At 40.7% G+C, this 12,228-nt stretch overlaps 1 protein-coding gene across 2 annotated transcripts; it reads right to left on the minus strand.

Moving 5' to 3' along the window:
- Positions 1-67: 67 nt before the first annotated feature.
- On the minus strand, positions 68-9,904 carry prlhr2a (prolactin releasing hormone receptor 2a). 2 transcript variants are annotated; one of them, XM_065964900.1, is made up of 4 exons: positions 9,516-9,904; positions 7,356-8,927; positions 6,359-6,849; positions 68-4,169 (listed from the first exon to the last, which is right to left on the minus strand). In XM_065964900.1, exons 3-4 carry the CDS (start codon positions 6,823-6,825, stop codon positions 3,533-3,535), a joined length of 1,104 nt encoding a protein of 367 aa, XP_065820972.1. In that variant the 5' UTR covers positions 6,826-6,849; positions 7,356-8,927; positions 9,516-9,904; the 3' UTR covers positions 68-3,532. The 2 variants fall into 2 exon arrangements, with proteins under 2 accessions (XP_065820972.1, XP_029137668.1); XM_029281835.2 differs by having other exon boundaries at positions 7,356-8,930.
- Between the last annotated feature and the right edge of the window lie 2,324 nt (positions 9,905-12,228).

A 12,228-nucleotide genomic window follows, 5' to 3' on the forward strand; every position in this document is an offset into this window, starting at 1 on the left:
TGAGTAATTAAAATATTATTAGAATTATTTTTATAGTTTTATACATGGTAAAAAAAAGCTCTATATTGTTTCCATAGCCTGTATCCAGATGTTTAGTGGTTTCCAGTAAACACATGTTTGTTACATTATTGACCTGACCCTGACCAAAAAAGAATAATAAGCCAACGTTGCCATGGAAACATTTTATTGTATACAATAGATACCTTTCAGGCTCAGGGACAGAGCAGACGAGCATTTCATTTGACTCAAAAAAGTATGGTGATGCTGATGCATTTGAAGAACCTTATGTTTACAGTGATTCAATCAAGGTTTGAAACATTTCTATGAATGTGACCTTCCACTTAAGCTAAAGAGATAAGAGAGCTAGGACTGATCTTTAAAAAGTAATGGTGGTGTTACATATTTTTTTCTTCTGTCAATAAATCTCATGAAAATACTTTATACAAAGAATTGAGCCAACTAGCATAATAAGTAAGGTGTTCATTAAGCGCATATAGCTTAGTCCCATGAATCAGTGAGCCTCAGTTTCACTGGACGACATGATCACTCACTATGATGAAGTTTGTTCCCAATCAATCCCACATCCATCGAAACAAAACTAAGCTAAAAATAGTCACCAACAAATTTACAATGTACCGCTGCTTATAATTAAGATAAAGTTGGAAAAAATTATTACAAGGACGTCAGCCTGTCTGACAATAACAAGAAAATGTTATTTTGCTCATCCTCAATAGTCAATTTTTGATCAGACAAAATTAGCTTTTTATTGTCAAAAGGCAGAAATAGATTAAACATGCTGGTTCTGCCAGTCGACAGGCCTGATGGGAAAGACATCCCAAAAATAGACAAGTTTTTAAATCAATATGTACAAATTCAGCTGCTCATTGTGACTAAATTCTGTACAAAACCACACAGGGCAGTTGATATTTAAAGTAATATGTTCAAACTTAAAGGAGCAACATGTTACTCCAACGCATAGTGTTTAGAACTGGTACTGCAGTCCAAATTCAAAACATTGGAGAGACCTGTCTCCCCCCGCCCCCTCATTCCGAGAGTTGAAGTGCACGCAGGTCGCCATGTCCCGGACACTGAACCTTCTGTGTTCAATCAGCTCTGTCTCAAAACCTTTCTGCTAGCATGACCATGTTAGTGGAGCTTATTACAAAAATGCTGAGTCTTTTTAGGTCGGGGTAGAATAATTTATATTGGAACCAGTTCACTTGCCCACTCCCCTAGCTTCACCAACTGGTGGTTTGCCGTTTGCCTGTTTTAAAAAACAAAAACAAAAAAACAATCAAAAGATCTGGTTCATCTCTTTTAATAACTGCATCGGCTTTGATTCTTTTTTTAATATTACAAGTCTGGCATTGTTGTTGAAATATGTTGATAGGGTATTTTAAGTACCTTGGTAGACAACAGTGAAAAGTCTTTGACTCTTGGCTCCTAAATCATGGGGGTAAATGATGGCTCCATAATGCTGCTACCTGGAGTCAAAGCTGGATCACCATAGACTTGGCAGTCAAAAGTACCTGAAACTATTAGTTCCTTGAGCCCCAACATTCTACTAATTTCACCAACATCTAAAGACGTGTCGATTACACAAATAGTTGACTAGTCACAGCTTCACAGTCACAGTCCAAGAATCAGAAATGTTTAGTGCTGCAAGGCCAACTCCAAATCTCATACATTTGTAAAGCTACCCCCTGCTGCAGGGAACTTTTGGGACTTACCCTGATACCTATGGTGGAAATACCTCTAAATCCTCAAATCCTCTCCTTGTGTTGTGCCATCACCCACTCTATGCGAATAATTTCTTCTGAAAATCTATGGAAAATTTTTCATTGATAAAGTTTCTGCCATCAGGTCTCCACCTTCTCCCTCCACCTCAGATCCAGCTTTGTCTCCTGCATGCTCAGCTGTCTTTGAGCAGTTTGAGCCGGTGTCGCTTTCTAATTATCTAAGGTGGTCCAACAAATGAGACCTTCACAATACCCTTAAGACAGTATTCCTCCCAGACTACTGAAAGACGTTTTTAACACTGTTGGGTCATTCATTTTAACTTTGATAAGTACCTCTCTTACCTCAGGCTGTGTTGTAACTGCTTTTAAACATGCTGTAGTACAGCCTCTTATCAAAAAATATAACCTTGACCCTTCTGTTCTCTCCAGCTTTTGACCCATTTCTAAGCTTCCTTTCCTGTCCAAAGTTTTAGAGAAAGTGGTTTTAGAGCAGCTAAGTTGCACCTTAAACTTAGAAAAGTTTCAGTCTGGTTTTAAATCACGCCACAGCACTGAAAATGCACTTTTAAGAGTCTTTAATTATCTTCTTTTAACTGTTGATTCTGGGAACTCTGCTGTGCTGGTGCTGTTAGATTTGCCTTCGACACAGTTGATCACCAGATTATTTTATCTCGCCTCAAACTGTGTGTTGGCATTAAAGGTGATGTCCTAAATTGGTTTAGATCATACCTCACAGAGAGGACCTTTTCTGTTCATTTAGGCCATTACTCCTCAGCTGCGGCCCCACTAGCCTGTGGGGTCCCTCAAGGCTCCATTTTAGGCCCCATTGTTTTTTCTTTATATTTGCTTCCCCTGGGGTCCATATTTTAAAAGTACAACATTTCTTTCCATTGTTTTGCAGGTGACTTGCAAGTCTACCTACCCTTAAAAACTAATAAAGACTCCTGGACTGTTTGGAAGATGTCAAATCCGGGATGGAACTAAACTCCCTGACTCTAAACAAAAACAAAACAGAAATAATTGTGTTTCACAAATCTGAACTCCTGGATGGGGTTGATAGTGTTCTTGGTCATCTAGCCTCCTACAGCCGCCCTTCTATAAAAAATCATTACAGAGTTATTTTTGACAGCTGCTTTAAATTTAACAAACAAATCAGCTCAGTTGTGAAGACAAGTTTTTTTTAATTGTGTCTCCTGGCAAAGGTAAAGGCCTATCTCCCTCCACATGAATTTGAAAGAGTCATCCACATGCTCATAACCTTTCGTTTGGGCTATTCTAATTCATTCATATTTTGGGGTTGACCAGTGTTTGCTTCGCCGCCTGCAGCTGGTTCAAAATGCGGCTGCACGTCTTCTGACGGGGAAGAGACGCTATGATCACATCAGTCCATCGACAACTTCAAATCTTTGCTTAAAACTCACCTCTTTGCTTTGGCTTTTAATACCATTTGAGCTTGATATTTTGAAATTTTATTCACGCTCCTATTTATTGTGTTTTTATTGTGTTTCATTCTATATGTTATTTTACTTGTTTCTACATTGTGTTTCTGTACAGCACTTTGGTCAATCAAGGTTGTTTTAAATGTGCTATAGAAATAAAGATTGATTGATTGATTGATTGATTGATTGATTGATTGATTGATTGAAATTATCCCAAATCCCATGTAGAACTCCTGCAGTGGAAACACATCTACTCCTATTTTGTTTGCATTACCTGAATGTTACCAGACTGAGATGAATATACTGAAGTGTCAAAGAAAATAAAGACCATCAGCATCCTTGAACACTGGAGCTTTACAGAACCATACTGGCTGTGGCACAGTTGTTGGCTGAGATCCCAATGCGACGGCGGCAGGTGAACATTTTGCGCAGCTCTGCCCGAAAGCGATCGTGCAGCCAGGCATAGAGGAAAGGGTTACAACAGGACGAGCTCATCGCACACAGGTGACAAAGCAGCTGAATGAGCAGAAAGAAGCGCTTATCGATCAGGTCGATATCAATGTCTCGCAGCACGTTGATCACACTGATGGGCAGCCAGCAGACACCAAACGCTGCCACCACCAGGCTCACCAGTCGGAAGGTCTTGCGTTTTCTCAGGCGCTGGGCCTCTGCCTGGCTCTGAGTGTGGTGTCCAGGTATGACACAATTCCTCAGTTTGACAGAGATGCACAAGTAGGAGATGCAGAGTGCAGAGAGAGGCAGGACGTATGTGATGAAGAGGGTGCTGTACGCATAAGCCAAGCGCTCTCTCTCCTGGCCCATCCAGAACTCCTCGCAGATGGTGAAGCCCTCGTTCTTAAACTCCACATGGTAAGTGTGAGACACGGCTGGAGCAACCAGACCACAGGACAGCAACCAGATCCCAGACAGAAGGTAGGTGCATGCTAAGATGGAGATGCGCTTTTTCAGAGGATGAACTGTGGCGTAATATCTATGGAGAAACACAGAGGTGGATAGTCTCAGTTAAATTAGATTATATGTATGTGTCCAAACTGATGGTGATGAAGGAAAACATGCCAAACTGGAGTTAATGCCATGATGACAGAAGAGCAGCATTCACAATAATTGCTTGCTAACAACAGTAGAGAGCCCACTGGGGAAGCATCACAGATAATAGAGTCTGGGAAAGCAACCAAAGCCAAATCGACAGTACCCGAAAGAAACAATTGGCTTTTATTTTTCAGAAAAATTCAAATCAGCTCTGCCATTGTGTGCAAGGTCAATACACAAAGATGTAGCCTACATGAGCTTCTGGGAAACAGCTTGGTGTAATGAGTTTGAAACCTTGTAGCCCAGCATTAAAGCTTTTACATTCAGAGACATTCAAAGAAGATATTTATCTGTTCAGAGCTGTAGAAGATCTGCTTCTCAGTTCCTTAAACTCCCTTTTTACTGAGGTACTTATATAAGGGTTCATTATTAAATATTCTGGATGAGAAGCACTTTAAAGTCTACTTTGGATTTTACTGATACAAATGTGGCATAATTGAAACTAGGGACTTAGTTTTGTTAGTTTTGTTGAAAATGTTTAAATGTGATCATAAATGCTAGCAACAAAACATGAGAATGAAATAGTATTTTGGGATGATTTTGGTAGAAAACAATAGTTTACTACAGTACAAGCAGATGTAGCATGTTTTATAAATAAATCTACATAGATTTTTATTTGATTTTTCTCATGACATTTTTTTCCAGAGTGTTATTCTCTGTCAAGAGTAATGGAGTTATTGGGGTTAATTGGTGGAGACAACTCAGAGGTGGAAGATTTGTCAGACATCGATGATCCCGTAGGAGATGTTGAATATCAACCCCCACGACAGGAGCCAAGCACCAGTGAGGAGGACAATAGTGGATGTGAGGGCCCCATTCCACAGCCCTCTCAGCCTATCAGGGGACGTAAACGTCTCTGTGATGAAAATGAAGGATATCGTTCAGATCGTGACAGATCACGCACTCCCAGACGTCGCTCTCAGACACAGCAGGATGAGGCCGATGTCTCAAACAATGTCCCTGAAGAGACAACACCAGGACCAAGCCATCAAGAACAGTCCAAGAAAGGGTGTGGGATGCGATGGAGGGCTTCTCCGCTCACACCAAATCAAGCCCAGTTTGAGCATGAGGAGGAAACTGTGCAGGACAGAGTGGGCTGGACCCCACTGGACTACATAAAACAGTATATTGATAAAGATTTGATGATTGCAGATTGCTCTAATGCTACGTCACTGGCTAGAAGTGGGGACCCACTCATCAACACATCAACTGATGAAATTTATCATTTTTTTGGTGCCTGTATTTTGATGTCTTGCATACTATATCCTGCAATCAGGATGTACTGGTCCAAAGCCTTGAGATTCACTGAAATGTTCACACGTGACAGATTCTTCAGGCTGAGGCGATCACTCAAAGTGTTCATTGATGATGATGTTCCAGAGGATCTGAGAGAGTGTGATAAATTCTGGAAGGTGAGGCCTTTTCTGAATCGCATTCTGAAAGGCTGGAAATCTCAGGCTCGACCAGAATGCGTTTCCATTGATGAGCAGATGATTCCTTTCACAGGAGCTTGTCCGTGTCGACAATATCTGCCAATGAAACCAAACCCAGTTGGCATGAAAAACTTTGTTTGCGCAACAGCAGATGGTATTGTGCTGGACTTTGACATTTATCAAGGTAGAGATGCACTCCTTGAGCAGGTTGAAGAAATATTGAGATATTGAAATTAACAGTTTAGAACAGTTACAATGCAAAATGTTTAGAATGTTGCTTTGTTACAGACATACGTCTTCCTGCAACTGTTAGCAGCACTTCAAATGAGCCATATTGCTCAAAGGGGCACAATTGTTGTTTCTCATTTTGTTTTTGCACTCAGGAAAAATGCTGCTGTGTTCAGGCACCAAATAAAGAGTTGTGCATATCATTACTCAATTGTGACTTTATTGTGTTCTATTGAAATTTAAAACGAATGTCCTCATATGTGGACATCATTTTTCTCAGAAACTACATCATGTGTTAAAGATAATTCTTTGTTTTTACACTCATCAGGTCCCAATCAGCCCAATCAGCAAAGAGAAATTAAAAATGCATGCCATGCAAGAGTTCGGGTCTTAGGAGGTTAAATCTTACCTGTCCACGCCGATAGCTGTGAGTGTAAAGACCGACACGTACACCGTGACAGGCTGGATCAGGTACACCAGGTAGCACATGAAGCGACCAAACACCCAGCCGTGGGGGTTAAAGGCGTAGGCCAGCGTGAAGGGCACACATGTTGCGCACATCAGCATGTCAGAGAAAGCCAGGTTTCCGATGAAGAAGTTGGTGACATTGTGCATCTTGCGGGTGCGGCAAATGACGTAGAGGAGCAGGTAGTTCCCGAAGACGCCCACCAGTGCCACCAGAGTGTAGCACGGGATGATGAGCGGCTTAAACGACTGCAGCAGCTCTACGCCCACAAACTGGGGGCTGCTGCGTTTGGAGGAGCTGTTCTGCAGAGCCACCTCGAATACCTGACTGCTGTCTTTACCATTCAGCTCATGTAGCTTCACACAGGGAGACGTGAGCTCAGCTGACCAGCCACTGCCTGTGCCCTCCATTCCCGAGGGGCAAGGGGGGTCAACCTGGAGGATGGAAACCATGAATAATCTAAGGTTTGCACTATAAAATACCCAACACTCAGAAGTTCATTCAACAATTACATTTATTATCCTGCAGGAATGTGTCCCTTTAGATGCTAAAAGTGCTGGGTTTGTTGTTACAAATACAAAACAGACTTCAGGAGATTGCCTATCACTTCCACTTAACTACCTTTCAGTAAGATTAATGCTGAATGTTAGACCAGTGTGACTCAGATATGCCGTTTGACTATTGTCGGCCCATATGCTCCGTTGTGTTATGTTTACAGACCAAGAGGTTTGTTCCACTGAAATTAGTTCAATTTAACTATATATAGCCCCACTGAGGGAACATTCAGGATACTGACTATAATGATGATATTCCAACATGAAAACAACATGACATAAATGGTAAGCACCTGAGGTGAGGAATTCTCACAACAGGGACACATTTTGGTAAGATATTTTGCATTTTGACCTTTCTATTCAGATTTGCTGGTTAATCTAAATACCTTTTGTGGAGTTCTTGTACGGCGACAAGAGGGAGTTGTAAGGTGAACAAAGGCTGTGGCTCAGGCTAAGCAAGGCCAGTGGATGAACTTAGAAAGTGCAGAGAGGAGAAAGCTTAGTTGGTGAGACCAGTGGAGTATGTAAGGTTGTGTTAAATTCCTGATAGGGGCTACTGATGATGCACTACCATCACCCCCGAACCTAAAACGTTTGGTAGACAGGGTCCCATGCTGCCCATTGTGTTTAGAGAAAGCTATGTTTGAGGCATATTCTGTCAGGTTCTAAGATTAGTCTGTCAAAAGATTTACATGTTGACATAACTAGGGCTGTTTTCAAAACCGCGTACTACATACTACTATCTGAATCAGTATGTAGTATATATTGTATACTGCATACTGAGTTCAACAGTATCATGTAGTGTGACTGCCAGTCGTCGGTTATTTTGCAGTATGCTTGGCACGTTTAAACTGGTTTCCGGTCCTGGAATGTGGAAGTAAACAACAGCCCATCTGGAGGTAATTAACATAATTAAAATAAAAGAAGTCTACAATCTCTCATATATTCTGTCATTTATACAGAATGCCCTGGGTTGAAATGTGATTGGCATGCTATTAAAACTGTAGTATACTTTTCCGACATTCAGGTTTAACTTTTACTCAACTTTTACTCAGTAATTGCAGCTGCTTGTCCAGCTGTGGCACATTCACTGTACAGTCTACAAAGTAAGAAGTTTCAGTATACTGAACTTTCGTGGTCATTCAGTATGCATTTTTTGGGTCCACCGCAGTATACTGAATATTTCAGTATGGATACTAACTTCTGGGTTTCATGCAGTATGGATCGGATGCGTGCTTTCAGGAAATGAATTGTATTTTACCACTCACAATGCTGTGCGAAATTAAACGTAAATCGTCACTTCACGTGCGCCTCCAAATCATAACAAACGAGCATTGATTAATTTAAAATTAATTTAAAGTCCCGACAGCCCCGGTGATGTCCTGGCTCTGGCTGTCTATCAGTCTACAAGGTTGAGTAGCCGTAGTATGTTGTCAGTACCTGGAGCTCGCATCAACAGAGCCTGTGTCTGTTGAAGGAGGCAATTTTGTTTTGGTTGTGGGGGCAACTAAGAGCTATAGGTTATGTAACTTATCAGTAAGGTATAGTATAAATGGGATAAGGAGTGTCTTCACTTATCCTTTTATTAGGGCACAACCTTGTGTTTATTTCAAATGTTAAAAACATTGATTTGACTAGAAATATTTATTTCTGTGTGTTCAAACATTTTTCTTTTAACAACAGCCCATAAATGTGTCTTTTAAAGGTCAAATGTCTGCATCAGATTCAGCCCCAATGTCTTTTTGTGGTTTTCTAGATAGCAATTAATTTAATTGATTCCAACCATAAGAGACTCGAGCATGCCTTGAAGTGTAAAAAATGAATACGATTATGAATTATTCTTTTGTCACAATGTTTAAATATATTGATTACTTATCTGTAAAACGCAGTCCCTGAAGATATGGGGCCAATGCTGTTCAGATTGTCACAGGTTTGGCAGCAGCAGGTTGTTGGATGAACTGCTATGACAAACCAGACATATGCTGAAGTGAATTTATTTATAATTCAGTTTACATAAATAGCCTGACAGTTTTGCATCACAAATAGCCTCTGAATATTATTACAGTTTTAAACAAGTGAATAGTACATTATTACATACATTAGTACATTAACACATTAATAAATCAGATTAGTGTAGTAAAAACACTTTATACCTGCTATACCACGTTATACCTGCTGTATTCCTTCTGTTAAGGACAACTCATGAAATATGATATCGTACACATTCTCACAGTTGGTTTTATTATATCAATATCAGGCATCAACACATTCAAAATTGTTTAGCCAAAAACGAACATGCCAAGATCGCACCAAGAACAAACCATTATTATCTCAACTCAAGCATAACGAAGATTATTTTAAAGGCTGTTTAAAGAGAAAATTATCTTAATTGTTGGAGAAGATGCGGATTTAGTGCATTTGTCTGCATCTTTTTAACTGACAAATTTGCTGCACTGACCAAAAGTTCGGCATGTCTTTCTTCTTGAAAACACACCAATTAGCCATTTGAATCTTTTGAAAAAAAAAAAAAACAGTTGCACACCTACCGTGTACTGATGAATCCTCAGTTTCCAGTCACAAAAGAGCGCAGAGCAGATCCAGCGCGGTGCTTCGTGCGTCTTTGGAGAGATGAGCGCTTCTCGCACAGATTTTACGCAGGGTCTGATCTGCAAACAGCCGCTCTGCAGCGCTTTTTTGCGATGTGGCAGTGATTGTTTGTTGAGTCGGTTTTTTCACGTGTGTCAGGGTTTTAAGCATGAAGAGAGTGTTGCCAGGCGATCTCCAGGTTGAGTCTGACTGACGTTTTATCTATTTTAAAATGCACTAACAGCTCTGGGGAGTGAAGGAGCTTCTGACGTGATGAATGAATCGATGGAAAACAATTGAACCTGCGTACAACGATAAATCATGTGCTGTAGCCTAACCTACTCCTAATTGACGGTTTCACCAGCGTTTATATTCGTATTTTCTGCCTTATTATCATCTATATGAATTGCTCATTAAATATTCCTATCTCTGGCAAATAGCTCCACAATATCTGACCAGCTCAAACAAAAGAGTAGGCTGCTTACTGAAAAATACAGAGAAATCATGAAATGTGCGTTATCTTTTTCAACTACGTTTTAAGGCTTAAAGGTCACACTGCTGTCGCCCACTCTCTATTGCGTCAGGGGTCATTGTCCCAGTGTTTGTAATGTTTGAACTGTCATCCTTCACTGCTCTCAAATGTGTGTAAAGGAGACAGAGCAGCAGGGTGATAAGGATGTGTGGTGATGTGATGTCTGGATGTTGAGTTGCCTTTGTAAAGAGGACAGTGTGGACACTTCTTCAGTCGTGCAAACTGACCCCTAGTGCCCACTTAACAAGTCGGAGCAGAGAGCAAACAGTCGTGGTTGCATGGTGCCATTAGTGGATTGATTTTGAATCATCAACCCGGTTTGGAGCCAAACGACCATGGTTTGCTGTGGGAGATCCTGACGTGATGTTTACAGCAGAAGTTTCACTCAGAGTGTCTGAGGCTTCGGCACGTTCATTTGTGGCTACAAAGACTTATTTTCTAATCAATAGAGGTAACAGGTCTCTCTCCTCTTGATGCATGCAGCCCATTTTAGAACCCCTTCCCCAAAAAACAGCGAGGAAGAAAAATCACTTTTCTGACTTAAATGTGTTATATTAGTTTTAAGCCAAAGTTAAATGTTTGTCAACAGATTTAACTGGGAAAGAACCAGTGTAGACAACTTTTTAGTTAGTAACCTAAACGCTGTCTTCTTTTAAACACTTTGAAGGATGAAATGGAAGAAAATGGTTTTCTTTAAGCACAGGTCATTAATGGAGTCAGAGATAAAGATAAACTATTAATATGACAAGTCTAATCCAGCTGTCCTTGAATTTTCAATGTAGCAGACATCTTGTTTTGTACAGTCAAAAGCAGGCAAATGAGCTTGAGCAGCATTTAAAACAGTCTGCTCTTTTGTCCCCTCTTTTTTCTGAAACGTGTCTGACATTTGTAAGATGTAAGAAAAGAGCTTAATGTATGCAATGTATGTAATGTAATGTAACAGTTTTTTTAAGCAGTTTATGTCAACAATTTCATCACTGATCTTTCTCCAGAAAAACAAATTTAAATAGTATTTAAATTGTTCATGGTCGTGAATAGCAATGAGCAGTGCGGGTTCCGTTTGACTCCAGGGAAGACTGAAATGCATGTCTGGGCTTGGCTTCAGGCATCCCGGGGCTGCTATCACTGAAGCCCTGCTTAGGTTTGTGGAGATGGACACATGACAGATGTGGGAGGGAGACAATTTATCATTGAACCACGTACTGATAAACACCACTGGAGCACAATTCTCCGGGACTATGCCCCGCTGTTTATTGTGCAAAAACAGGCCCAGGGCAGGGGGTTCTCGTGGAGAAAGTGATGACAGGGACTAATGCTACTCTGTGGCCAGGAAATTAACAGCTAGTCCAACCTGGCGTCTGACAGCAGGGATGATGAAGGAACAGTGGGTAAGGCTGACAGCGGAGGCAAGGGGATGTGTTGGAGCCTGAGGTCATTAACCCCACAGCTAACACTATTTCCATGCATCCACGGAACCCTAGCTTGGCTGTCTCGTCGCTGGTGTCAACATCCAGTCCCGACTCACTTTAAATGGCCTTGTTGCTGTAATATTGATGGTATTCTGTATCCGTCGACAATGCAACTTTCCCATCTAAATGTATCTTTCCGTGCTTGGGACTCCCTCAATCTCTTCCGTAAATAAACTGTCCCACAGAGCGCCTAAGCCAAAGAGAAACGTTTCAGCAAGTTCATTTGTTTTGGATGTTTGCATTTGCTTTTAAAAATGCAGCATTTCTAATATGCTTAACGTTTCTCTAAATATACGTTGATTCAGCTGTTGCCGAGCCTACGCAGCTACAGGCCACCGTAGTATTACAGTTTTTAAGACTAGCGTAACCTACAGTGTAAGATTAAAGAAATAAATTACTTTTCATAAGAATACTTTTGTATTATTTCGGTTTGTGTCTGAAATAGTGATAAAAGCTAACTTTGTGTATACTTGTTCCAATGTCAAGCCTTTCATGCAAGGCTAGTGCAACTGTTGCTAATTTATAGGCTACTTTAACATGACAGAGCACCAAGGAATGCTAAGACATGTGAAAGGGGTTTGTAATGTCAGATGGCTTGTATATAACATTCTGTTTTGTTTATAAGTATTTCTCTTTTGCCATTACAAAGACATACACATAGAGTGCCAGGGT

This window comes from Labrus bergylta, chromosome 2, assembly GCF_963930695.1.
Source record: "Labrus bergylta chromosome 2, fLabBer1.1, whole genome shotgun sequence".
NCBI classification, from domain to species: Eukaryota; Metazoa; Chordata; class Actinopteri; order Labriformes; family Labridae; genus Labrus; species Labrus bergylta.